Here is a 27,782-nt window from a genome sequence, read left to right as displayed (position 1 = left end):
TGACCTTTTGTGGAGAGCTCATAATTTATTTGTAAATGAAGAAAAACATTATGTTGCATGGTGTTGTGGTCCAGAAGCCTCTTGATCTTTATCCTGGCCTCTTGTTTAACTATTGCTGATGGTCTAGAAGCCTTGTGCTCTTTATTCTGACTTCATGTTTAACTGACGTTATAGTCTAGAAACCTCATACTCTTATCCTGGCTCCTTATTTAACTATCGCTGTGCTCTAGAAGCCTTATGTTGTTATCCTAACTCCTTGTTTAACCATTGTTGTGTTCTAGAAACATCATACTCTTATCCTGGCTCCTTATTTAACTATCGCAATGCTCTAGAAGCCTTATGTTGTTACCATAACTCCTTGTTTAACCATTGTTGTAGTCTAGAAACATCATACTCTTATCCTGGCTCCTTATTTAACTATCGCTATGCTCTAGAACCCTTATGTTGTTATCATAACTCCTTGTTTAACCATTGTTGTGTTCTAGAAACCTCATACTCTTATCCTGGCTCCTTATTTAACTATCGCTATGCTCTAGAAGCCTTATGTTGTTATCATAACTCCTTGTTTAACCATTGTTGTGTTCTAGAAACCTCATACTCTTATCCTGGCTCCTTATTTAACTATCGCTGTGCTCTAGAACCCTTATGTTGTTATCATAACTCCTTGTTTAACCATTGTTGTGTTCTAGAAACATTATACTCTTATCCTGGCTCCTTATTTAACTATTGTTGTGCTCTAGAAGCCTTATGTTGTTATCATAACTCCTTGTTTAACCATTGTTGTGTTCTAGAAACCTCATACTTTTATCCTGGCTCCTTATTTAACTATCCTTGTTTAACTGTGCTCTAGAAGCCTTATGTTGTTATCATAACTCCTTGTTTAACCATTGTTGTGTTCTAGAAACATTATACTCTTATCCTGGCTCCTTATTTAACTATCTCTTATCCTGGCTCCTTATTTAACTATCGCTATGCTCTAGAAGCCTTATGTTGTTGTCATAACTCCTTGTTTAACCATTGTTGTGTTCTAGAAACATCATACTCTTATCCTGGCTCCTTATTTAACTATCACTGTGCTCTAGAAGCCTTATGTTGTTATCATAACTCCTTGTTTAACCATTGTTGTGTTCTAGAAACCTCATACTCTTATCCTGGCTCCTTATTTAACTATCGCTATGCTCTAGAAGCCTTATGTTGTTATCATAACTCCTTGTTTAACCATTGTTGTGTTCTAGAAACATCATACTCTTATCCTGGCTCCTTATTTAACTATCGCTGTGCTCTAGAAGCCTTATGTTGTTATCATAACTCCTTGTTTAACCATTGTTGTGTTCTAGAAACATCATACTCTTATCCTGGCTCCTTATTTAACTATTGCTGTGCTCTAGAAGCCTTATGTTGTTATGATAACTCCTTGTTTAACCATTGTTGTGTTCTAGAAACCTCATACTCTTATCCTGGCTCCTTATTTAACTATCGCTGTGCTCTAGAAGCCTTATGTTGTTATCATAACTCCTTGTTTAACCATTGTTGTGTTCTAGAAACCTCATACTCTTATCCTGGCTCCTTATTTAACTATCGCTATGCTCTAGAAGCCTTATGTTGTTATCATAACTCCTTGTTTAACCATTGTTGTGTTCTAGAAATCTCATACTCTTATCCTGGCTCCTTATTTAACTATTGCTGTGCTCTAGAAGCCTTATGTTGTTATCATAACTCCTTGTTTAACCATTGTTGTGTTCTAGAAACCTCATACTCTTATCCTGGCTCCTTATTTAACTATCGCTATGCTCTAGAAGCCTTATGTTGTTGTCATAACTCCTTGTTTAACCATTGTTGTGTTCTAGAAACATCATACTCTTATCCTGGCTCCTTATTTAACTATCACTGTGCTCTAGAAGCCTTATGTTGTTATCATAACTCCTTGTTTAACCATTGTTGTGTTCTAGAAACATCATACTCTTATCCTGGCTCCTTATTTAACTATCACTGTGCTCTAAAAGCCTTATGTTGTTATCATAACTCCTTGTTTAACCATTGTTGTGTTCTAGAAACCTCATACTCTTATCCTGGCTCCTTATTTAACTATTGCTGTGCTCTAGAAGCCTTATGTTGTTATCATAACTCCTTGTTTAACCATTGTTGTGTTCTAGAAACCTCATACTCTTATCCTGGCTCCTTATTTAACTATCGCTGTGCTCTAGAAGCCTTATGTTGTTATCATAACTCCTTGTTTAACCATTGTTGTGTTCTAGAAACCTCATACTCTTATCCTGGCTCCTTATTTAACTATCGCTGTGCTCTAGAAGCCTTATGTTGTTATCATAACTCCTTGTTTAACCATTGTTGTGTTCTAGAAACATCATACTCTTATCCTGGCTCCTTATTTAACTATCGCTGTGCTCTAGAAGCCTTATGTTGTTATCCTAAATTCTTGTTTAACCATTTTTGTGTTCTAGAAACATCATACTCTTATCCTGGCTCCTTATTTAACTATCGCAATGCTCTAGAAGCCTTATGTTGTTACCATAACTCCTTGTTTAACCATTGTTGTAGTCTAGAAACATCATACTCTTATCCTGGCTCCTTATTTAACTATCGCTATGCTCTAGAACCCTTATGTTGTTATCATAACTCCTTGTTTAACCATTGTTGTGTTCTAGAAACATTATACTCTTATCCTGGCTCCTTATTTAACTATTGTTGTGCTCTAGAAGCCTTATGTTGTTATCATAACTCCTTGTTTAACCATTGTTGTGTTCTAGAAACCTCATACTTTTATCCTGGCTCCTTATTTAACTATCGCTGTGCTCTAGAAGCCTTATGTTGTTATCATAACTCCTTGTTTAACCATTGTTGTGTTCTAGAAACATTATACTCTTATCCTGGCTCCTTATTTAACTATCGCTATGCTCTAGAAGCCTTATGTTGTTGTCATAACTCCTTGTTTAACCATTGTTGTGTTCTAGAAACATCATACTCTTATCCTGGCTCCTTATTTAACTATCACTGTGCTCTAGAAGCCTTATGTTGTTATCATAACTCCTTGTTTAACCATTGTTGTGTTCTAGAAACCTCATACTCTTATCCTGGCTCCTTATTTAACTATCGCTATGCTCTAGAAGCCTTATGTTGTTATCATAACTCCTTGTTTAACCATTGTTGTGTTCTAGAAACCTCATACTCTTATCCTGGCTCCTTATTTAACTATCGCTGTGCTCTAGAACCCTTATGTTGTTATCATAACTCCTTGTTTAACCATTGTTGTGTTCTAGAAACATTATACTCTTATCCTGGCTCCTTATTTAACTATTGTTGTGCTCTAGAAGCCTTATGTTGTTATCATAACTCCTTGTTTAACCATTGTTGTGTTCTAGAAACCTCATACTTTTATCCTGGCTCCTTATTTAACTATCGCTGTGCTCTAGAAGCCTTATGTTGTTATCATAACTCCTTGTTTAACCATTGTTGTGTTCCAGAAACATTATACTCTTATCCTGGCTCCTTATTTAACTATCGCTATGCTCTAGAAGCCTTATGTTGTTGTCATAACTCCTTGTTTAACCATTGTTGTGTTCTAGAAACATCATACTCTTATCCTGGCTCCTTATTTAACTATCACTGTGCTCTAGAAGCCTTATGTTGTTATCATAACTCCTTGTTTAACCATTGTTGTGTTCTAGAAACCTCATACTCTTATCCTGGCTCCTTATTTAACTATCGCTATGCTCTAGAAGCCTTATGTTGTTATCATAACTCCTTGTTTAACCATTGTTGTGTTCTAGAAACATCATACTCTTATCCTGGCTCCTTATTTAACTATCGCTGTGCTCTAGAAGCCTTATGTTGTTATCATAACTCCTTGTTTAACCATTGTTGTGTTCTAGAAACATCATACTCTTATCCTGGCTCCTTATTTAACTATTGCTGTGCTCTAGAAGCCTTATGTTGTTATGATAACTCCTTGTTTAACCATTGTTGTGTTCTAGAAACCTCATACTCTTATCCTGGCTCCTTATTTAACTATCGCTGTGCTCTAGAAGCCTTATGTTGTTATCATAACTCCTTGTTTAACCATTGTTGTGTTCTAGAAACCTCATACTCTTATCCTGGCTCCTTATTTAACTATCGCTATGCTCTAGAAGCCTTATGTTGTTATCATAACTCCTTGTTTAACCATTGTTGTGTTCTAGAAATCTCATACTCTTATCCTGGCTCCTTATTTAACTATTGCTGTCCTCTAGAAGCCTTATGTTGTTATCATAACTCCTTGTTTAACCATTGTTGTGTTCTAGAAACCTCATACTCTTATCCTGGCTCCTTATATAACTATCGCTATGCTCTAGAAGCCTTATGTTGTTATCATAACTCCTTGTTTAACCATTGTTGTGTTCTAGAAACATCATATTCTTATCCTGGCTCCTTATTTAACTATCACTGTGCTCTAGAAGCCTTATGTTGTTATCATAACTCCTTGTTTAACCATTGTTGTGTTCTAGAAACATCATACTCTTATCCTGGCTCCTTATTTAACTATCACTGTGCTCTAAAAGCCTTATGTTGTTATCATAACTCCTTGTTTAACCATTGTTGTGTTCTAGAAACCTCATACTCTTATCCTGGCTCCTTATTTAACTATTGCTGTGCTCTAGAAGCCTTATGTTGTTATCATAACTCCTTGTTTAACCATTGTTGTGTTCTAGAAACCTCATACTCTTATCCTGGCTCCTTATTTAACTATCGCTGTGCTCTAGAAGCCTTATGTTGTTATCATAACTCCTTGTTTAACCATTGTTGTGTTCTAGAAACCTCATACTCTTATCCTGGCTCCTTATTTAACTATCGCTGTGCTCTAGAAGCCTTATGTTGTTATCATAACTCCTTGTTTAACCATTGTTGTGTTCTAGAAACATCATACTCTTATCCTGGCTCCTTATTTAACTATCGCTGTGCTCTAGAAGCCTTATGTTGTTATCCTAAATTCTTGTTTAACCATTTTTGTGTTCTAGAAACCTCATACTCTTATCCTGGCTCCTTATTTAACTATCGCTGTGCTCTAGAAGCCTTATGTTGTTATCATAACTCCTTGTTTAACCATTGTTGTGTTCTAGAAACATCATACTTTTATCTTGGCTCCTTATTTAACTATTGCTGTAGTCTAAAAGCCTTATGATGTTATCCTAACTCCTTGTTTAACCATTGTTGTGTTCTAGAAACCTCATACTCTTATCCTGGCTCCTTATTTAACTATCGCTGTGCTCTAGAAGCCTTATGTTGTTATCATAACTCCTTGTTTAACCATTGTTGTGTTCTAGAAACCTCATACTCTTATCCTGGCTCCTTATTTAACTATCGCTATGCTCTAGAAGCCTTATGTTGTTATCATAACTCCTTGTTTAACCATTGTTGTGTTCTAGAAATCTCATACTCTTATCCTGGCTCCTTATTTAACTATTGCTGTGCTCTAGAAGCCTTATGTTGTTATCATAACTCCTTGTTTAACCATTGTTGTGTTCTAGAAACCTCATACTCTTATCCTGGCTCCTTATTTAACTATCGCTATGCTCTAGAAGCCTTATGTTGTTGTCATAACTCCTTGTTTAACCATTGTTGTGTTCTAGAAACATCATACTCTTATCCTGGCTCCTTATTTAACTATCACTGTGCTCTAGAAGCCTTATGTTGTTATCATAACTCCTTGTTTAACCATTGTTGTGTTCTAGAAACATCATACTCTTATCCTGGCTCCTTATTTAACTATCACTGTGCTCTAAAAGCCTTATGTTGTTATCATAACTCCTTGTTTAACCATTGTTGTGTTCTAGAAACCTCATACTCTTATCCTGGCTCCTTATTTAACTATTGCTGTGCTCTAGAAGCCTTATGTTGTTATCATAACTCCTTGTTTAACCATTGTTGTGTTCTAGAAACCTCATACTCTTATCCTGGCTCCTTATTTAACTATCGCTGTGCTCTAGAAGCCTTATGTTGTTATCATAACTCCTTGTTTAACCATTGTTGTGTTCTAGAAACCTCATACTCTTATCCTGGCTCCTTATTTAACTATCGCTGTGCTCTAGAAGCCTTATGTTGTTATCATAACTCCTTGTTTAACCATTGTTGTGTTCTAGAAACATCATACTCTTATCCTGGCTCCTTATTTAACTATCGCTGTGCTCTAGAAGCCTTATGTTGTTATCCTAAATTCTTGTTTAACCATTTTTGTGTTCTAGAAACCTCATACTCTTATCTTGGCTCCTTATTTAACTATTGCTGTGCTCTGGAAGCCTTATGTTGTTATCATAACTCCTTGTTTAACCATTGTTGTGTTCTAGAAACATCATACTTTTATCTTGGCTCCTTATTTAACTATTGCTGTAGTCTAAAAGCCTTATGATGTTATCCTAACTCCTTGTTTAACCATTGTTGTGTTCTAGAAACCTCATACTCTTATCCTGGCTCCTTATTAAACTATTGCTGAATATATATTGTATATATAAGTGTTTATATATTGTCTCATTAGGGTGTGCTCCATTCTTTTCAATTCTTCCACATTAATCTAGTCCAGTGTCTACTGTTCTAATTCTGGAACACAATACTATAGTCTAGATGTGTTACTTTCTTGTTTTGGTGTTCATCATCTGGTGATCTGTTTATATGTTATTACACTCCCCAGTACCCTTCTTTGTGTTATAAGTGTAAGTCAACCTGATTTGAATTTTTTATGATTAAGATAAAGATGAAGTAGATACTTCTGGGATACGTTCCTCTCCGTAATAAGGAAAATATATGATATCATCATGAGTGCAAACAGAATAACCTGGCTTCTGGCAACATAAAAGGACTTAGGTACATCCACTGCTGATTGAACAGTTAAGTTGGGAGAGTGGAGGACTATGGGTAAGGTTGTGTCATTGCATCAGGGTTGTATCAATCGAATGTTTTGTGGTTGTTGAGTGGAAAGGAGTAACCAAGAAATGATTTATGGAAAAAAAAGTCTTCATGTTTGTCTACTAGTGTAAAAGTCTTCATGTTTGCCTATTAGTGTTTATTGTTTTCATAATGTTTATAATTATTCTCTAAATTTTCATGATAATTAGTACTTTACTAGTGGATGTTAGTGTATCTATAAACCACAGAAGAAGTTATACACTATATGATATTTATGTATGATTTAGTGATTCATATACAGACTTGTTATAGATAAATGTACATTATTTATATCAGCAGAAGAAGCAGATTCCTTACAAGAAAGATCTCTAACTACCATTTTGAAGTCTGGTCTGGTGAAAGAGGAACAAGAAGACAAGTATAAACCTGAGGTAGTTTGTAGACTAAAGACTCTACAATTTAATTATTGAACTAATTATATAGCTTTAATTTGACTAGAATTGTATTATTGTTCAGATGTTTGTTCTTATAGTCTTAAGAAATTCGTTACAAATTTAGCAAACTGTTCTCTAGAGCTGTCTAGTGTCTTTATTTTATTAATGATAGAATTCCACAAATATTACTGTTCTTATTGTAACATTGATGTTAGCTGTCTACAGATGTTCTTGTTGTATTATTAGTTTTAGATATCTACATATGCTACAATGTTATTATTGTAACAATAATGTTAAATGTCTACAGATGCTACATTGTTATTATTGTAACAATAATGTTAAATGTCTACAGATGCTACAATGTTATTATTGTAACAATAATGTTAAATGTCTACAGATGCTACAGTGTTATTATTGTAACAATAATGTTAAATGTCTACAGATGCTACAGTGTTTTTATTGTATCATTAATGTCAGTTGTCCATAGATGTTAGTCTGTTTTTATTGTAACAATTATGTTAGATGTCTACAGATGTTACTTTGTTCTCATTGTAAAGTTAATATTAGCTGTGTACAAATGTTACACTCTTCTAATTGTCATTAATGTCAGTTGTCCATAGATGTTAGTCTGTTTTTATTATATCATTAACTATAGAAAGAAGGCCATTTTAAAATCCTGTTCTGTGCATAATATTGAGTTACATTCAAAATTTAATTAAACCACTTTAATATTAAAGTATTTTATTGAAATTACCATTATATAGTATACAATATGTTATTATATACTATGTTATGACTGAAACTGTTATATTATCTAAGTTTTATTCCTTTATTTTAAATAGAAACATTTAAAACAGCAATTAAAACTAATATATTTGCAGTCATGTGATCCACTCACAGTTATAAACTTTAAGAGCTGTTATACAAGAAACCGTGTGTACCTAATATAGACTACAAGCACAGAGAGTAAGAGTACAGTTGCAGCTGTATTTCATTATCTGGGGGAGAACTTTGAAGAATGTTTTCCTGTGTGAAATGGCATTACAATCTAATATTTCAAAGTTTAAAGTTAGCCACATGCACTTGCAAAGTCAAATATGTGTTATCATGTGACAGTTTGAAGTTGAATGGCATGTTTATAACCAATAGAAGGAGCAGATTTCTCATTATTCATTTATAGCTGAAGAATCTTCTACCAGTGTAAGGACCTGTAGTATGAAATAGGAAAGATGTGTAATCCAATGTTCTCTTGAGTGGTAAGGTAGTGCTTGTATTAAATGTATTTATCTTTTTGGTAACAACAGTAACAACTTCTTTATACAGGGTGTTCAGAAAGTCACTGTGCAGTTTTGTAATCATATGTTATTATATTTCAGATTTTGGTCCCAATATAATACAATATATATATACAGGGTGTTCGGAAAGTCACTGTGCAGTTTTGTAATCATATGTTATTATATTTCAGATTTTGGTCCCAATATAATACAATATATATATACACAAGGTGTTCAGAAAGTCACTGTGCAGTTTTGTAATCATATAATAATAATAAATAATAATAATAAATTTATTAAGCAATAAATTAGACACAAAAAATCAAATATCAATATAAAACCATCAACAAAGAGTTAACTCGTCCTGTGATGGTTAAACACATAATAAAGTAAAATCAAAACTTACAAAATCAATATAAAGTTCCCAGAATATTATCATCAGTATTTAAGATCCATTGTTTTAAGTATTTCTTTTGATTAACACGATTAATAGAAGATCTTATACTATAAGGAATAAAATTATGAATACGAGGTGCCAAATAAAGATATTGATGAAGTGTAACTGTTTTACGTGGTGTGGGTACATTAATTGGAAAAAAAGATTGAAGTCGTGTAAAATATGAAGTGACTTTAAAAGGCCTATTAAAAGAAACATGCAATGTAGATAAAGCTAAAAAATATAAATAAAGTTTATCATATGAAAGAGGGGAGTTAAATTTACTGAAATCGGTATCAAGCCTATGAGTAAAAATAAGAGAGAAAACACTTTTTTGCAACTTGTGAATAGGAATTAAAAAAGTCTTATATGTGCCACCCCAAATTGAAATACAATATTGTAAGAAAGATTGAAAGAGAGCATAATATACACTTAACAAAATATGATAAGGAGCACAATGACTAAGTTCAAAAATATATGTTATTATATTTCAGATTTTGGTCCCAATATAATACAATATATATATACAGGGTGTTCGGAAAGTCACTGTGCAGTTTTGTAATCATATGTTATTATATTTCAGATTTTGGTCCCAATATAATACAATATATATATACACAAGGTGTTCAGAAAGTCACTATGCAGTTTTGTAATCATATGTTATTATATTTCAGATTTTGGTCCCAATATAATACAATATATATATATACACAAGGTGTTCGGAAAGTCACTGTGCAGTTTTGTAATCATATGTTATTATATTTCAGATTTTGGTCCCAATATAATACAATATATATATACAGGGTGTTCGGAAAGTCACTGTGCAGTTTTGTAATCATATGTTATTATATTTCAGATTTTGGTCCCAATATAATACAATATATATATACACAAGGTGTTCAGAAAGTCACTGTGCAGTTTTGTAATCATATGTTATTATATTTCAGATTTTGGTCCCAATATAATACAATATATATATACAGGGTGTTCGGAAAGTCACTGTGCAGTTTTGTAATCATATGTTATTATATTTCAGATTTTGGTCCCAATATAATACAATATATATATACACAAGGTGTTCAGAAAGTCACTATGCAGTTTTGTAATCATATGTTATTATATTTCAGATTTTGGTCCCAATATAATACAATATATATATACACAAGGTGTTCGGAAAGTCGCTGTGCAGTTTTGTAATCATATGTTATTATATTTCAGATTTTGGTCCCAATATAATACAATATATATATACAGGGTGTTCAGAAAGTCACTGTGCAGTTTTGTAATCATATGTTATTATATTTCAGATTTTGGTCCCAATATAATACAATATATATATACACAAGGTGTTCGGAAAGTCACTGTGCAGTTTTGTAATCATATGTTATTATATTTCAGATTTTGGTCCCAATATAATACAATATATATACACAGGGTGTTCAGAAAGTCACTGTGCAGTTTTGTAATCATATGTTATTATATTTCAGATTTTGGTCCCAATATAATACAATATATATATACAGGGTGTTCGGAAAGTCACTGTGCAGTTTTGTAATCATATGTTATTATATTTCAGATTTTGGTCCCAATATAATACAATATATATATACACAAGGTGTTAGGAAAGTCACTGTGTTCAGAAAGTCACTGTGCAGTTTTGTAATCATATGTTATTATATTTCAGATTTTGGTCCCAATATAATACAATATATATATACACAAGGTGTTCGGAAAGTCACTGTGCAGTTTTGTAATCATATGTTATTATATTTCAGATTTTGGTCCCAATATAATACAATATATATATACAGGGTGTTCAGAAAGTCACTGTGCAGTTTTGTAATCATATGTTATTATATTTCAGATTTTGGTCCCAATATAATACAATATATATATACAGGGTGTTCAGAAAGTCACTGTGCAGTTTTGTAATCATATGTTATTATATTTCAGATTTTGATCCCAATATTATACAATATATATATACACAAGGTGTTCAGAAAGTCACTGTGCAGTTTTGTAATCATATGTTATTATATTTCAGATTTTGGTCCCAACATAATACAATATATATATACACAGGGTGTTCAGAAAGTCACTGTGCAGTTTTGTAATCATATGTTATTATATTTCAGATTTTGGTCCCAATATAATACAATATATATACACAGGGTGTTCAGAAAGTCACTGTGCAGTTTTGTAATCATATGTTATTATATTTCAGATTTTGGTCCCAATATAATACAATATATATATACAGAAGGTGTTCAGAAAGTCACTGAGCAGTTTTGTGATTATATGTTATTATATTTCAGATTTTGATCCCAATATAATACAATATATATATACACAAGGTGTTCAGAAAGTCACTGTGCAGTTTTGTAATCATATTTTATTATATTTCACAGATTTTGATCCCAATATAATACAATATATATACACAAGGTGTTCAGAAAGTCACTGTGCAGTTTTGTAATCATATGTTATTATATTTCACAGATTTTGATCCCAATATAATACAATATATATATACAGGGTGTTTGGAAAGTCACTGTGCAGTTTTGTAATCATATGTTATTATATTTCAGATTTTGGTCCCAATATAATACAATATATATACACAGGGTGTTCAGAAAGTCACTGTGCAGTTTTGTAATCATATGTTATTATATTTCAGATTTTGGTCCCAATATAATACAATATATATATACACAAGGTGTTCAGAAAGTCACTGAGCAGTTTTGTGGTTATATGTTATTATATTTCAGATTTTGATCCCAATATAATACAATATATATATACACAGGGTGTTCAGAAAGTCACTGTGCAGTTTTGTAATCATATGTTATTATATTTCAGATTTTGGTCCCAATATAATACAATATATATATACACAAGGTGTTCAGAAAGTCACTGAGCAGTTTTGTGATTATATGTTATTATATTTCAGATTTTGATCCCAATATAATACAATATATATATACACAAGGTGTTCAGAAAGTCACTGTGCAGTTTTGTAATCATATTTTATTATATTTCAGATTTTGATCCCAATATGGTGTTTAGAAACAAAATAAGGATCCAAGCCTGTATTGATGCCAACAGGGTCACTTTCAACATTGTTCATAATTGTCATTCATATTTACCTCCTGTATTCTATATTGAAACATGTTTGTTAATAAATATATATCAGTATATTTCTATCAGTATGATAGAAATAATAAATGTATAATGTTATCAGATATAATCTGTTTACACTAAACATTTGTGCTTTTGTGTTATAAGTTGTAGTCATTCCATAATGCAAAAAAAAGACAATTTATATTTATTTCCTAATTCTTTATAGAGGTTATGAGGTTGGTCAAATCAAACCAAAACATACGATGATAGAAACAATATTTGATAATTATTTGGCCATTATAAAGATTTCTCATACGATGTTTGAAAATTTTCTGATGCATACAAGTATTTTGAATCTTAAAAATACTATTAGTTTGCATGTTGAGTAGGCAACGTTACAAAATAAAAAAGGCACAAAAAACAGAACTTAAAATTTTAAAATTGACATTTTGTATATGATAGCTCTGTAATATTTTCTGGTAATCTACAAAACTTCATGAAAGTATGTTTACTAATTCAAAAAGTTATAGCAAGAAAACTGTAACAAGCACAAAGTTGTTACAAGGTTGGTCCTTGAGACTAAGCCCATAATGGAAGAGTTAATGGTGAACCATTTTCATGTTACAGAATTGAAGAAAACAAAGACATCTGACATGATAATACAGATAATTTTCATAATAAATGTAATATTTATGAAAATGGTATCTGTATCATCATGTTTTTAATTAGAATTCTGTCATCATGTTTTATGTTAATAAGCTGGAAACTATTTATTTGTTTATTTTAGTGATACTGTTATTTATTATTTTTATTAATCTTCTGAATACTTCATTTGGTTTATAGAACGTATTTGTCACAGTGAAAACAGAACAGCTTGATGATACACCACAAAGTAAAGTTATTTCAAAGTTCAGTAAAAATACTGATCATGATTTGAATGGTTCAGAATGTGATGTTATCAAAGTGAAGACAGAACAGCTTGATGATACACCACAAAGTAAAGTTATTTCAAAGTTCAGTAAAAATACTGATCATGAATTGAATGGTTCAGAATGTGATGTTATCAAAGTGAAGACAGAACAGCTTGATGATACACCACAAAGTAAAGTTATTTCAAAGTTCAGTAAAAATACTGATCATGAATTGAATGGTTCAGAATGTGATGTTATCATTGTGAAAACAGAAATTGAATTCCAAGAAGATCTACAGTGTGTTGATTCTAGATTGGAACGTACTTCTGGTAGGTAGAAACATCTTAAAACTGTAAATGTATTAACATTAGATTTAATCCTTTAAACATGGGGCCTCTTTATAAAACACTTTTCTACATAAGTCACTGAGTTATGTTCAAAACTTAATTAAACACCTTTACTGTCAATGTACATGAGTTAATTAGCATTATAATGTATGTTATAATTCAAAGTGTTATGTTATCTGAGTTTTAAAATCTTTATATTAAATTAGCATTACAATGTATGTTATAATTCAAAGTGTTATGTAATCTCAGTTTTAAACTCTTTATATTAAATTAGCATTATAATATATGTTATAATTCGAAGTGTTCTCAGTTTTAAAATCTTTATATTAAATTAGCACTATAATGTATGTTACAATTCAAAGTGTTATCTCAGTTTTAAAATCTTTATATTAAATTAGCATTATAATGTATGTTATAATTCAAAGTGTTATCTCAGTTTTAAAATCTTTATATTAAATTAGCATTATAATGTATGTTATAATTCAAAGTGTTATGTTATCTCAGTTTTAAAATTTTTATATTAAATTAGCATTATAATGTATGTTATAATTCAAAGTGTTATCGCAGTTTTAAAATCTTTATGTTAAATTAGCATTATAATGTATGTTATAATTCAAAGTGTTATCTCAGTTTTAAAATCTTTATATTAAATTAGCATTATAATGTATGTTATAATTCAAAGTGTTATCTCAGTTTTAAAATCTTTATATTAAATTAGCATTATAATGTATGTTATAATTCAAAGTGTTATCTCAGTTTTAAAATCTTTATATTAAATTAGCATTATAATGTATGTTATAATTCAAAGTGTTATCTCAGTTTTAAAATCTTTATATTAAATTAGCATTATAATGTATGTTATAATTCAAAGTGTTATTGCAGTTTTAAAATCTTTATGTTAAATTAGCATTATAATGTATGTTATAATTCAAAGTGTTATCTCAGTTTTAAAATCTTTATATTAAATTAGCATTATAATGTATGTTATAATTCAAAGTGTTATTGCAGTTTTAAAATCTTTATGTTAAATTAGCATTATAATGTATGTTATAATTCAAAGTGTTATCTCAGTTTTAAAATCTTTATATTAAATTAGCATTATAATGTATGTTATAATTCAAAGTGTTATCTCAGTTTTAAAATCTTTATATTAAATTAGCATTATAATGTATGTTATAATTCAAAGTGTTATGTTATCTCAGTTTTAAAATCTTTATATTAAATTAGCATTATAATGTATGTTATAATTCAAAGTGTTATGTTATCTCAGTTTTAAAATCTTTATATTAAATTAGCATTATAATGTATGTTATAATTCAAAGTGTTATGTTATCTCAGTTTTAAAATCTATATTAAATTAGCATTATAATGTATGTTATAATTCAAATTGTTATGTTATCTCAGTTTTAAAATCTTTATTTTTAAAGAAACATTTAAAAAACTACTTAAAACTTTGCATGCATTGTCACATGACTAATGAACTATGAAACTTAACTACTTTGCCACTCTATACAGATTTAGGTGAAGACTTGAAGGTGTTTATATAATCTTTTCACTTGTTCATTTCAAAGTTTTCTGACTGAATACAGCTTAAACAAGTAATAAATCTTTAAACCCCTGCCCACCTTCAGGATATTTGTTTGATCTTTATGGCCTACATGTAGATGTTACATACACATGTATAGTTATTAGAAAGAGCTAATTTTATTCAATTATTCAGCAACAGATGCTTTGAAATTTGCATGCAGTTGTTGTCATAAAATACATGTAACTGAGTGTAGTATTATTAGCAGCTAGATTGACTATAACACTTAGTTGTATCTGACTTCAACACGTTATACTTAGATACACTTTAAATGCTTACAGTGATACATTAGTGAATTATGTTTTAAAATACATAATTGAAAGGTTTAAACATTTTCATTATACATCATACTCTATATCAGTTCTCAAGGTCTTATGATAATACACGCGGCACAAGAAGTTTTCTGGCATATGTGCCGGAGACACTGCCATATACCACAAGGACCTTGCTGACTTATGTGGAGATAAATAATAACTGGTAGAGGATAAGAAAGGAAAATAAAATATTAACTACATATCACAAGGAAGAAGAGACCAACTACAGATTTAATGAAAGCAAAATCTTTAAGATATTATACAAAAGATTAAAGTGTATGTATTTTAATTATTTCAGTGCAGTGTATGTTGATATATGACTAGACTTAGTGATATTGTTGAGAAAATGAGAAATAGTATATAATTTACATTTAAGAAACTTGATTGTTGTTTAGGAGGTTCTAAAGGTTACACAAATCGAATATGAAAATCATGAAGTGAATAAAATTATTTTTATATTTAAAATAAATCACCTTGTTCTTGAACTGTCTTAACACTCTGAGGGCAACTAACTGTGATACATAAATAATAATTTTATTAGAAATACATATTAGAATAATGTCATTCTTTGTGTACAAAATTTAATAAAACTTTATTAGATTTTGTGAGGAATATTCTGAGTTACTGTCTGTTTTTTCATAAATGCCCTTCCCCAATCAAAGTGATACAAACTTAAAGTATTGGTTGAATTCTTGGTAACCTTTTTAAGTTATGGCACTAGTTATGAAAATATTATTTTCAGATGTATAGATTTGTTGTTTGTTTTTATAATATTAATTTGAGATTTATAGATTTAGTTGTTTGTTTTTATAATATTAATTTGAGATTTATAGATTTAGTTGTTTGTTTTTATAATATTAAATTGAGATTTATAGATTTAGTTGTTTGTTTTTATAATATTAAATTGAGATGTATAGATTTAATTTGTTTTTATAATATTAAATTGAGATGTATAGATTTAGTTGTTTGTTTTTATAATATTAAATTTAGATTTATAGATTTAGTTGTTTGTTTTTATAATATTAAATTGAGATGTATAGATTTAATTTGTTTTTATAATATTAAATTGAGATGTATAGATTTAGTTGTTTGTTTTTATAATATTAATTTGAGATATATAGATCAGTTGTTTGTTATTATAATATTAATTTGAGATGTATCAATTTAGTTGTTTGTTGTTATAATATTAAATTGAGATGTATAGATTTAGTTGTTTGTTTTTATGATATTAAATTGAGATGTATAGATTTAGTTGTTTGTTTTTATAATATTAAATTGAGATGTATAGATTTAGTTGTTTGTTTTTATGATATTAAATTGAGATGTATAGATTTAATTTGTTTTTATAATATTAAATTGAGATGTATAGATTTAGTTGTTTGTTTTTATAATATTAAATTGAGATGTATAGATTTAGTTGTTTGTTTTTATAATGTTAAATTGAGATGTATAGATTTAATTTGTTTTTATAATATTAAATTGAGATGTATAGATTTAGTTGTTTGTTTTTATAATATTAATTTGAGATATATAGATCAGTTGTTTGTTATTATAATATTAATTTGAGATGTATCAATTTAGTTGTTTGTTGTTATAATATTAAATTGAGATGTATAGATTTAGTTGTTTGTTTTTATGATATTAAATTGAGATGTATAGATTTAGTTGTTTGTTTTTATAATATTAAATTGAGATGTATAGATTTAGTTGTTTGTTTTTATGATATTAAATTGAGATGTATAGATTTAATTTGTTTTTATAATATTAAATTGAGATGTATAGATTTAGTTGTTTGTTTTTATAATATTAATTCAAGATGTATGGATCAGTTGTTTGTTTTTATAATATTGATTTGAGATGTATAGATTTAGTTGTTTGTTTTTCTGTTTTTGATACATTTACTTGCTCTTTATCATTTGAATGAGTTTGAATTGTTTGAATGATTACAAAACATTTGAAACAGTTAAGTTTACCAATGAATGGAAGGACAGAACAGTCATTGTTTCTGTAAAATTAAAATGACTACAAAACAACTACTGAAACAGTTGAATTTACATGTGAATGGAAGGATAGAACAGTCATTATTTCTGTGAATATAAAATGACTACACCACAACTACTGAAACAGTTAAATTTTCCTGTGAATAAAACGCTAGAACAATAATTGTTTCTGTAAAATCTGTAAAATTAAAATGACTACAAAACAGCAACTGAAGCAGTTACATTCACCTGTCATTGTTTTTGTAAAAACTGTAAAATTGAATTGACTACAAAACAACAATTGAAACAGTTAAATTTACCTGACAATGAAAGGATAGAACAGTCATTCTTTCCATAAAATTAAAATGACTACAAAACAATAACTCAAGAGTTACATTTACCTGTAAATTAAAGAATATAACAGTCATTGTTTCTGTAAAATTAAATGATTACAAAAAAACAACTAAAACAGTTGAATTTGCCTTTGAATGGAAGGACAGAACAGTCATTGTTTCTGTAAAATTAAAATGATTATAAACAAACTGAAACAGTTAAATTTATGTGTGAATGAAAGGATTGAACAGTGATTGTTTCTGTAAAATCTGTAAAATTAAAATGACTACAAAACAACAGCTGAACCAATTACATTTACCTGTGAATGGAAGGAGAGAAGAGTGATTGTTACTGTAAAATGAAAATAACCACAAAACAACTGAAACAGTAAGTCTACCTGAGAATGGAAGGATTGAACAGTCATTGTTTGTAAGATTAAAATGACTACAAAACAACAACTAAAACAGTTGAATTCAGTTGAATTTACGTGTGAATTAAAGGATAGAACAGTCATTGTTTCTGTAAAATTAAAATGACTACAAAACATCTACTGAAGCAGCTGACTTTGCCTTTGAATGGAAGGACAGAACAGTCATTGTTTCTGTAAAATTAAAATGATTACTGAAACAGTAAGTCTACCTGAGAATGGAAGGATTGAACAGTCATTGTTTGTAAGATTAAAATGACTACAAAACAACAACTAAAACAGTTGAATTCAGTTGAATTTATGTGTGAATGAAAGGATAGAACAGTCATTATATCTGTAAAATTAAAATGACTACAAAACAACAAGTGAGAAAGTTATTTTTACCTGTGAATGAGAGGATAGAACAGTCATTGTTTCTGTAAAATTAAAATGATTATAAACAAACTGAAACAGTTAAATTTACGTGTGAATGAACGGATTGAACAGTGATTGTTTCTGTAAAATCTGTAAAATTAAAATGACTACAAAACAACAGCTGAACCAATTACATTTACCTGTGAATGGAAGGAGAGAAGAGTGGCTGTTACTGTAAAATGAAAATGACCACAAAACAACTGAAACAGTAAGTCTACCTGAGAATGGAAGGATTGAACAGTCATTGTTTGTAAGATTAAAATGACTACAAAACAACAACTAAAACAGTTGAATTTACGTGTGAATGAAAGGATAGAACAGTCATTGTATCTGTAAAATTAAAATGACTACAAAACAACAAGTGAGAAAGTTATGTTTACCTTTGAATGGAAGGACAGAACAGTCATTGTTTCTGTAAAATTAAAATAACTACAAAACAACAACTGAAACCTATTAAGTTTAACTGTGAATGGAATGAAAGAACAGTTATTATTTCTGTAAAGATAAAATGACTACAAAACAACTGAAACAGTTAAATTTACCTGTGAATGGAAGGATTGAACAGTCATAGTTTCTGTAAAATTAAAATGACTACAAAACAACCACTGAAACAGTTACATTTAATTCATTATTTGTTATAATGAAACCACTGAAACAGTTAAATTTACCTGTGAATGGAAGGATTGAACAGCCATAGTTTCTGTAATATTAAAATTACTACAAAACATCCACTGAAACAGTTACATTTACCTGTGAATGGGAGGATTGAACAGCCATTGTTTCTGTAAAATTAAAATGACTACAAAACAACTACTGAAACAGTTGAACTTTATCTTGAATCTCATTAAATAAGGTACTGTGTGATACTAACTATGTTATATCATATATTTTGATCTTAGATATAAATACCAGTTTGAAGACCTGTTGTGAAAGTCAGTTTTCTGTTGATGTTTTAAGACAAGAAGATACTTTTACAGAAGGGAAGAAAATATTAAAATCAGACAGTGAAGTTATTGAAAAAACAAGTTTAATTATAGATAACCTAAACCAGTCTGATATACACCAGAGTATAGATAAACCATACAATAATATAATCTGTGGAAAAGAATCTGTAACTGTGGATTACCAAGAACAAGAAACAAGGTTTCATGCTGTAGAAAAAACATTTATTTGTATGGTGTGTGGAAAACCTTTTGGAAGAAACTATAGCTTAAAACTGCATGAAAGAATACACACTGGAGAGAAACCTTACAATTGTACAGTTTGTGGAAAACTCTTTACAACAAATAGTAGCTTAAAATCACATCAGAGAGTACACACTGGAGAGAAACCTTACAGTTGTACACTTTGTGGCAAACAGTATGGATCAAGTAGTGGTTTAAAAAAGCATCAAAGGTTACATACTGGTGAGAAACCTTATGGTTGTTCAGTTTGTGGAAAATGCTTTAGAACAAATTATGAATTTAAAAAACATGAAAGAATACACACTGGGGAGAAACCTTACAGTTGTGATGCTTGTGGAAAATACTTTAGAACAAATGGTGAATTAAAACTGCATCAAAGAATACACACTGGGGAAAAACCTTACCATTGTGATGTTTGTGGAAAACAGTTTGGACGTAGTTCTCACTTACAGTATCATAAAAGAATACACACTGGAGAGAAACCTTATAGTTGTGAAGTGTGTGGTAAACAATTTACAACAAACCGTTTCTTAAAATATCATCGAAGGATACATACTGGAGAAAAACCTTGCAGCTGTACAATTTGTGGAAGAGACTTTAGAACAAATGCTGAATTAAAAAAACATGAAAGAAGACATTCTGGGGAGAAATTTAACAGTTGTACAGTTTGTAGGAAAGACTTTGTAACAAACAGAGAACTAAAAATACATGAAAGTATACACACAGGGGAGAAACCTTACTGTTGTGACTTTTGTGGAAAAGCCTTTAGAACAAATGGTGAATTAAAACTACATGAAAGAATACATACTGGGGAAAAACCTTATTGTTGTTTAGTTTGTGGAAAATACTTTATAACAAATAATGAATTAAAAAAACATGAAAGAATACACACAGGGGAAAAACCTTACAGTTGTGATGTTTGTGAAAAACAGTTTAGATGTAATTCTACTCTACAATATCACAAAAGAATACACACTGGAGAGAAACCATATTGTTGCTCAACTTGTGGAAAAGACTTTAGAATAAATGCTGATTTGAAAAAGCATGAAAAAAGACATACTGGGGAGAAATCTTACCATTGTATAGTTTGTAGAAAAGACTTCTTAACAAATATGGAACTAAATATGCACAAAAGAATACACACAGGGGAAAAACCCTACTGTTGTTCAACTTGTGGAAAATGCTTTAGAACAAATGTTGAATTAAAACTGCATCAAAGAATACACGCGGGGGAGAAACCTTATTGTTGCAATTTTTGTGGAAAACAGTTTGGGCGTTATAATAATTTACAGTGTCATAAAAAAATACATTCTGGGGAGAAATAATATACAGTGCCTTGCAAAAATATTCACCCTTACCAATAATGTTGCAATTTGATGAAATAATGTTAACAAGTTTTTTAATTTACTTGTTTTTAGTTAAAACTCTAATGAGGAAACTTTACATTGTTGTGCGTGAATGAGGTTGAATATCAGCAAAACCTACAAAGAAAATATGTAGATTGAAGTTTGCTGATTGCATTCAGCCCCTAAGTCAGTTTTTGATGGAAACACTTCTGATAGCAGTTACTGTTGTGAGTACTTTTAGATAGTTCTCCAACAGCTTTTCTCAATGGGATAATGTAATTTTTTTTTTCCATTCTTCACAGCAGAATTGCTCCATTTTTGAAAGTTTGTTGGGGATTGTTGATGGATTGCAATCTGCAGGTCCCGACATACATTTTCCATTGGATTCATATCACAACTTTGACTGGGCCACTCCAGGAAATTCACTTTCTTCTTTTGAAACCATTCTAGTGTGGCTTTGACCTCATGATTTTGGTCATTTTTCTCCAGAAATGTGAATTTTCAATCCAGTTTCAGATTTTTGACTGACTGAAGCAGGTTTTCCTCTAGGATTCATCTGTACTTTGTAACATTTGTCTTCCCATTAGTCCTGACCAGCTTCCCTTTCCATGCTGTTGAGAAACATCTACATAAGGTGATGCTGCCACAAACATGCTTGACATTTGGAATAGTGTTGAATGATGATGGATGACTTAGTGGTATTAAACACAGTCCACTTCTTAATGATGGACTTCAAAAAGATCATCAGCGACTTAGAAATATTCCTTTTACCTTCTCCTGGTCTGTGGTTCTCTGCCACTTTATTCCTGAGTTGTTTGGAATGCTCCTTGTCTTCATGGTTGGTTTGTTGTATCACCATATGAGTTGTGGCTTGAACAGATGTATTTACTCTGAGGCCAAGTTAAACCATTTGATTGCAATAGACAGAGACCATTATACTAATTTTGTGACCTTTCAAACTAATCATTTTGCACCTGAACTGGTTTATGGTTACCATAGCAGAGGGGTTGAATTCTGAGGCAATTGAAAATATTCTAATTTTCTTTGAAAATATAACTTACTTTCAAAATATCAGCTGTTTATAGTTTGGAATAGATTTTAAACATAAACTTCCACTTGAAAGTTTCAGGATTACAATCTCAGATGGAAACTTGTATTTGTGAAGTTTGTTGAAAACAGTTTAAAACAACATCAAAGATTATACACTGGGAAGAAACCATAAATTTAAATATATAACCATAAACAAACTGACATACACCAGGATATAGACATAACATACAGTCATGTAACTTGTGGGAAAAAATTTGTACTGGTGGATTACAGAAAACAAGACCCAAAGATACATACTGAAGAGAACCCATATCTCTGTACAATGTGTGGAAAACACTTCGAAAGAAACCTTGAAAATACATTGGAGGATACACATCAGGGAGAAACCTTACAAATGGTACAGTTTAGGGAAAACACTTTAAAAGAAATTATAGCTTAGCTTAAAATTACAAAAGAGACTACACATCAGAGATACACCTTTTAGTTGTACAGTTTAAGAAAAATACTTTGGTACAAATAATGTATTTAAAATGCACAAACGAAGACAATTTTGTGAGAAATCTTAATTTTGTAACAACTTTTGAATTAAGAATATTTCTGATGTTATATAATGTGAAGAAATGAACAATTTCTGGTATAAACTAGAATAAATAGGAAATTTAAAAAACATTTACACAACTGTGGAGGAATCATACAGTTGTAAAGTTTGTAGAAAACAGTTTTCAGTGAAAAACATAACTAAGAATACCACCTAGAGTACAAACACTGATGAGAAATTGTACAATTTTTAATTTGTGAAAAATAGTTTTAAACAAATAATAAACTAAAAATTATTTATAAAATACCTTGGTGAAACTATAGTGTTGTCTACCATGTCTGAAGAACCTGAAACAAACAGTAATTACTGCTAAGTATGGTAGTTCTTTAAAAGTTGTTGAACCATGTGATATGGGATTAAGGTTCATTAATCTTTGGTACTTTTAGTTAGGAACTATTGTATTTAGGTGTATGAAGTGATAGCATGGCATCAAAAATTAAAACAAAAAGTGTTTGTAAAAAGAAGGAACTTTATAAATGACAAAGTACAAATGTTTTTTTAGGTATGGACACTAATTATTGATTAGAACCAGAATATTTATATTAATATTTCACCATGTAGTGATGATAATTGATTTACATGTATTTGATGTTCAGAACACTTTACAGATTTCTGGATTCTGAAACTTGAATAATCACAAACTTTCAGTTTCATTATTTTTTATGTTGGAGAAAGTAACCATCAAGTTTGTACTAAGGTTATTATGTTCTAAACATGACAAGTTTGTACTAAGGTTATTATGTTCTAAACATGACAAGTTTGTACTAAGGTTATTATGTTCTAAACATGACAAGTTTGTACTAAGGTTATTATGTTCTAAACATGACAAGTTTGTACTAAGGTTATTATGTTCTAAACATGACAAGTTTGTACTAAGGTTATTATGTTCTAAACATGACAAGTTTGTACTAAGGTTATTATGTTCTAAACATGACAAGTTTGTACTAAGGTTATTATGTTCTAAACATGACAAGTTTGTACTAAGGTTATTATGTTCTAAACATGAAAATGAATCAATAAAATAATTTTATTTTGTTTAAATATTGACATTTTTGGATATTTAGATTATACACACACATTTCAATAAGGAACATTACAGTATTAATGTCAACATGTTCAGAGGACAGGATATTTGAACATTTTGTTATAAGCAACCACTTAAAATGAGAATATATCTATAAATATGAATCTAGACTACGTCATTGGCTGAAAGTACTGTTTGTTGTTGTAACACTATACAATCATATTTCCACAGTTGAAATTAGATTTAGTCATCTGTATGTAAATTGCATCATAATTATTTTTACATGTAATGTTTCGATGTTAATGCTTGTGTTCCTTAAAAAACATTTCACGTGTAGGTTCATCAAATAATGTAAGAAGTATTTGTTATTAAAACCTGGTATGGCCTTTTAGTTTGGGTTTTCAACTCACAAGCTATGAGTTATGGGATCAAAACCTGTTACTGAACATATGTAATATTACAGTAAATCCCACTATTGGTTGGTAAAGAGTAGCCCTACAGTCTGTAGTAGGTATTGTTGGCTAGCTTTCTTCCCTGTAGTTCATCACCAGAAAACTATTGGTTGGTAAAGAGTAGCCCTACAGTTTGTAATAGGTATTGTTGGCTAGCTTTCTTCCCTGTAGTTCATCATTAGAAAACTATTGGTTGGTAAAGAGTAGCCCTACAGTTTGTAGTAGGTATTGTGGGCTAGCTTTCTTCCCTGTAGTTCATCACCAGAAAACTATTGGTTGGTAAAGAGTAGCCCTACAGTTTGTAGTAGGTATTGTTGGCTAGCTTTCTTCCCTGTAGTTCATCACCAGAAAACTATTGGTTGGTAAAGAGTAGTCCTACAGTTTGTAATAGGTATTGTTGGCTAGCTTTCTTCCCTGTAGTTCATCACCAGAAAACTATTGGTTGGTAAAGAGAAGCCCTACAGTTTGTAATAGGTATTGTTGGCTAGCTTTCTTCCCTACAGTTTGTAGTAGGTATTGTTGGCTAGCTTTCTTCCCTACAGTTTGTAGTAGGTATTGTTGGCTAGCTTTCTTCCCTGTAGTTCATCACCAGAAAACTATTGGTTGGTAAAGAGTAGCCCTACAGTTTGTAGTAGGTATTGTTGGCTACCTTTCTTCCCTGTAGTTCATCACCAGAAAACTATTGGTTGGTAAAGAGTAGCCCTACAGTTTGTAATAGGTATTGTTGGCTAGCTTTCTTCCCTGTAGTTCATCACCAGAAAACTATTGGTTGGTAAAGAGAAGCCCTACAGTTTGTAATAGGTATTGTTGGCTAGCTTTCTTCCCTACAGTTTGTAGTAGGTATTGTTGGCTAGCTTTCTTCCCTGTAGTTCATCATTAGAAAACTATTGGTTGGTAAAGAGAAGCCCTACAGTTTGTAATAGGTATTGTTGGCTAGCTTTCTTCCCTACAGTTTGTAGTAGGTATTGTTGGCTAGCTTTCTTCCCTACAGTTTGTAGTAGGTATTGTTGGCTAGCTTTCTTCCCTGTAGTTCATCATTAGAAAACTATTGGTTGGTAAAGAGAAGCCCTACAGTTTGTAATAGGTATTGTTGGCTAGCTTTCTTCCCTACAGTTTGTAGTAGGTATTGTTGGCTAGCTTTCTTCCCTACAGTTTGTAGTAGGTATTGTTGGCTAGCTTTCTTCCCTGTAGTTCATCATTAGAAAACTATTGGTTGGTAAAGAGAAGCCCTACAGTTTGTAATAGGTATTGTTGGCTAGCTTTCTTCCCTGTAGTTCATCACCAGAAAACTATTGGTTGGTAAAGAGAAGCCCTACAGTTTGTAATAGGTATTGTTGGCTAGCTTTCTTCCCTGTAGTTCATCACCAGAAAACTATTGTTGGTAAGCTTTCTTCTACAGTTTGTAGTAGGTATTGTTGGCTAGCTTTCTTCCCTGTAGTTCATCATTAGGTATTGTTGGTTGGTTTCTTCCCTACAGTTTGTAGTAGGTATTGTTGGCTAGCTTTCTTCCCTGTAGTTCATCACCAGAAAACTATTGTTGGTAAAGCTTTCTTCCAGTTTGTAATAGGTATTGTTGGCTAGCTTTCTTCCCTACAGTTTGTAGTAGGTATTGTTGGCTAGCTTTCTTCCCTGTAGTTCATCATTAGAAAACTATTGGTTGGTAAAGAGAAGCCCTACAGTTTGTAATAGGTATTGTTGGCTAGCTTTCTTCCCTGTAGTTCATCACCAGTAGGTATTGGTTGGTAGCTTTCTTCCCTACAGTTTGTAGTAGGTATTGTTGGCTAGCTTTCTTCCCTACAGTTCATGTAGTAGGTATTGTTGGTTGGTAAGAGAAGTAGTTCATCATGTAATAGGTATTGGTTGGTAGAAGCTTCCTACAGTTTGTAGTAGGTATTGTTGGCTAGCTTTCTTCCCTACAGTTTGTAGTAGGTATTGTTGGCTAGCTTTCTTCCCTGTAGTTCATCATTAGAAAACTATTGGTTGGTAAAGAGAAGCCCTACAGTTTGTAATAGGTATTGTTGGCTAGCTTTCTTCCCTGTAGTTCAGTAGGTATTGTTGGCTGGCTTTCTTCCCTACAGTTTGTAGTAGGTATTGTTGGCTAGCTTTCTTCCCTGTAGTTCATCATTAGAAAACTATTGGTTGGTAAAGAGAAGCCCTACAGTTTGTAATAGGTATTGTTGGCTAGCTTTCTTCCCTGTAGTTCATCACCAGAAAACTATTGGTTGGTAAAGAGAAGCCCTACAGTTTGTAATAGGTATTGTTGGCTAGCTTTCTTCCCTACAGTTTGTAGTAGGTATTGTTGGCTAGCTTTCTTCCCTGTTTCATCAGTAGAAAACTATTGTTGGTAGCTTTCTTCCCTACAGTTTGTAGTAGGTATTGTTGGCTAGCTTTCTTCCCTGTAGTTCATCATTAGAAAACTATTGGTTGGTAAAGAAGCCCTACAGTTTGTAATAGGTATTGTTGGCTAGCTTTCTTCCCTACAGTTTGTAGTAGGTATTGTTGGCTAGCTTTCTTCCCTAGTAGTTTGTAGTAGGTATTGTTGGCTAGCTTTCTTCCCTGTAGTTCATCATTAGAAAACTATTGGTTGGTAAAGAGAAGCCCTACAGTTTGTAGTAGGTATTGTTGGCTAGCTTTCTTCCCTGTAGTTCATCATTAGAAAACTATTGGTTGGTAAAGGGAAGCCCTACAGTTTGTAATAGGTATTGTTGGCTAGCTTTCATCCCTGTAGTTCATCACCAGAAAACTATTGGTTGGTAAAGAGTAGCCCTACAGTTTGTAATAGGTATTGTTGGCTAGCTTTCTTCCCTGTAGTTCATCACCAGAAAACTATTGGTTGGTAAAGAGAAGCCCTACAGTTTGTAATAGGTATTGTTGGCTAGCTTTCTTCCCTACAGTTTGTAGTAGGTATTGTTGGCTAGCTTTCTTCCCTACAGTTTGTAGTAGGTATTGTTGGCTAGCTTTCTTCCCTACAGTTTGTAGTAGGTATTGTTGGCTAGCTTTCTTCCCTGTAGTTCATCATTAGAAAACTATTGGTTGGTAAAGAGAAGCCCTACAGTTTGTAATAGGTATTGTTGGCTAGCTTTCTTCCCTACAGTTTGTAGTAGGTATTGTTGGCTAGCTTTCTTCCCTACAGTTTGTAGTAGGTATTGTTGGCTAGCTTTCTTCCCTGTAGTTCATCACCAGAAATATTGATAAACAGGAAAGTTTTGTAATCTGTGGAAAAGAACGTCAAACAGTGAATAACTTCAAACATCATGTGGAAGGAAATCTTACAGATGGGCAGTTTTAAGTAACTGTAGTTTAAGAATACATGAAGGGCACACAATAGCAGAGAGAAACAAGTAGTTTAGTGTGTGTAAAATATAATACATCATGGTCGTCTTTAATTTGTGTGTATTGAAAAGAGGTATTTCTTTTTTATATTAGTGAAACAACATATTTTTTGTTTCATTATTTTGGTTTTTGAGAATAAAAAGAATCGGCAATTTCACACAAAAAATGAATATTTTAAAGAAAAATTGAATAAATTATTTTTTCAGTTAAATTACCTAGGCTATAATCCTTCCTATTTATATTCTCACTATTGTCCTGTGTACTTGACATACGCTTTTCAAAATGAAGTGTTTTCAGCAATGCGCCCCAGGTTTATAACATGATTTGTGA

The 27,782-nt window shown here is 31.0% G+C and overlaps 1 protein-coding gene across 5 annotated transcripts in view; it reads left to right on the top strand.

Annotated features, from left to right (window-relative positions):
• LOC143256341 (uncharacterized) overlaps window positions 1-23,684 on the top strand; it is a 35,406-nt gene extending 11,722 nt beyond the window's left edge. For 2 of the 5 annotated variants that reach the window (XM_076513433.1, XM_076513432.1), the window contains exons 3-5: window positions 7,228-7,325; window positions 12,999-13,395; window positions 19,365-23,684. In XM_076513433.1, the coding sequence (XP_076369548.1) occupies window positions 7,228-7,325; window positions 12,999-13,395; window positions 19,365-20,974 (2,105 nt within the window). In that variant the 3' untranslated portion in view covers window positions 20,975-23,684. The remainder of the gene's footprint in view (window positions 1-7,227; window positions 7,326-12,998; window positions 13,396-19,364) is intronic. The other 3 variants (XM_076513435.1, XM_076513436.1, XM_076513434.1) reach the window with 3 other exon arrangements.
• Window positions 23,685-27,782: the final 4,098 nt, after the last annotated feature.

The sequence above is a fragment of the Tachypleus tridentatus genome, chromosome 7 (assembly GCF_004210375.1).
Source record: "Tachypleus tridentatus isolate NWPU-2018 chromosome 7, ASM421037v1, whole genome shotgun sequence".
In the NCBI taxonomy this organism is placed as follows: domain Eukaryota; kingdom Metazoa; phylum Arthropoda; class Merostomata; order Xiphosura; family Limulidae; genus Tachypleus; species Tachypleus tridentatus.
This window is presented reverse-complemented; position numbering and strand designations above follow the sequence as displayed.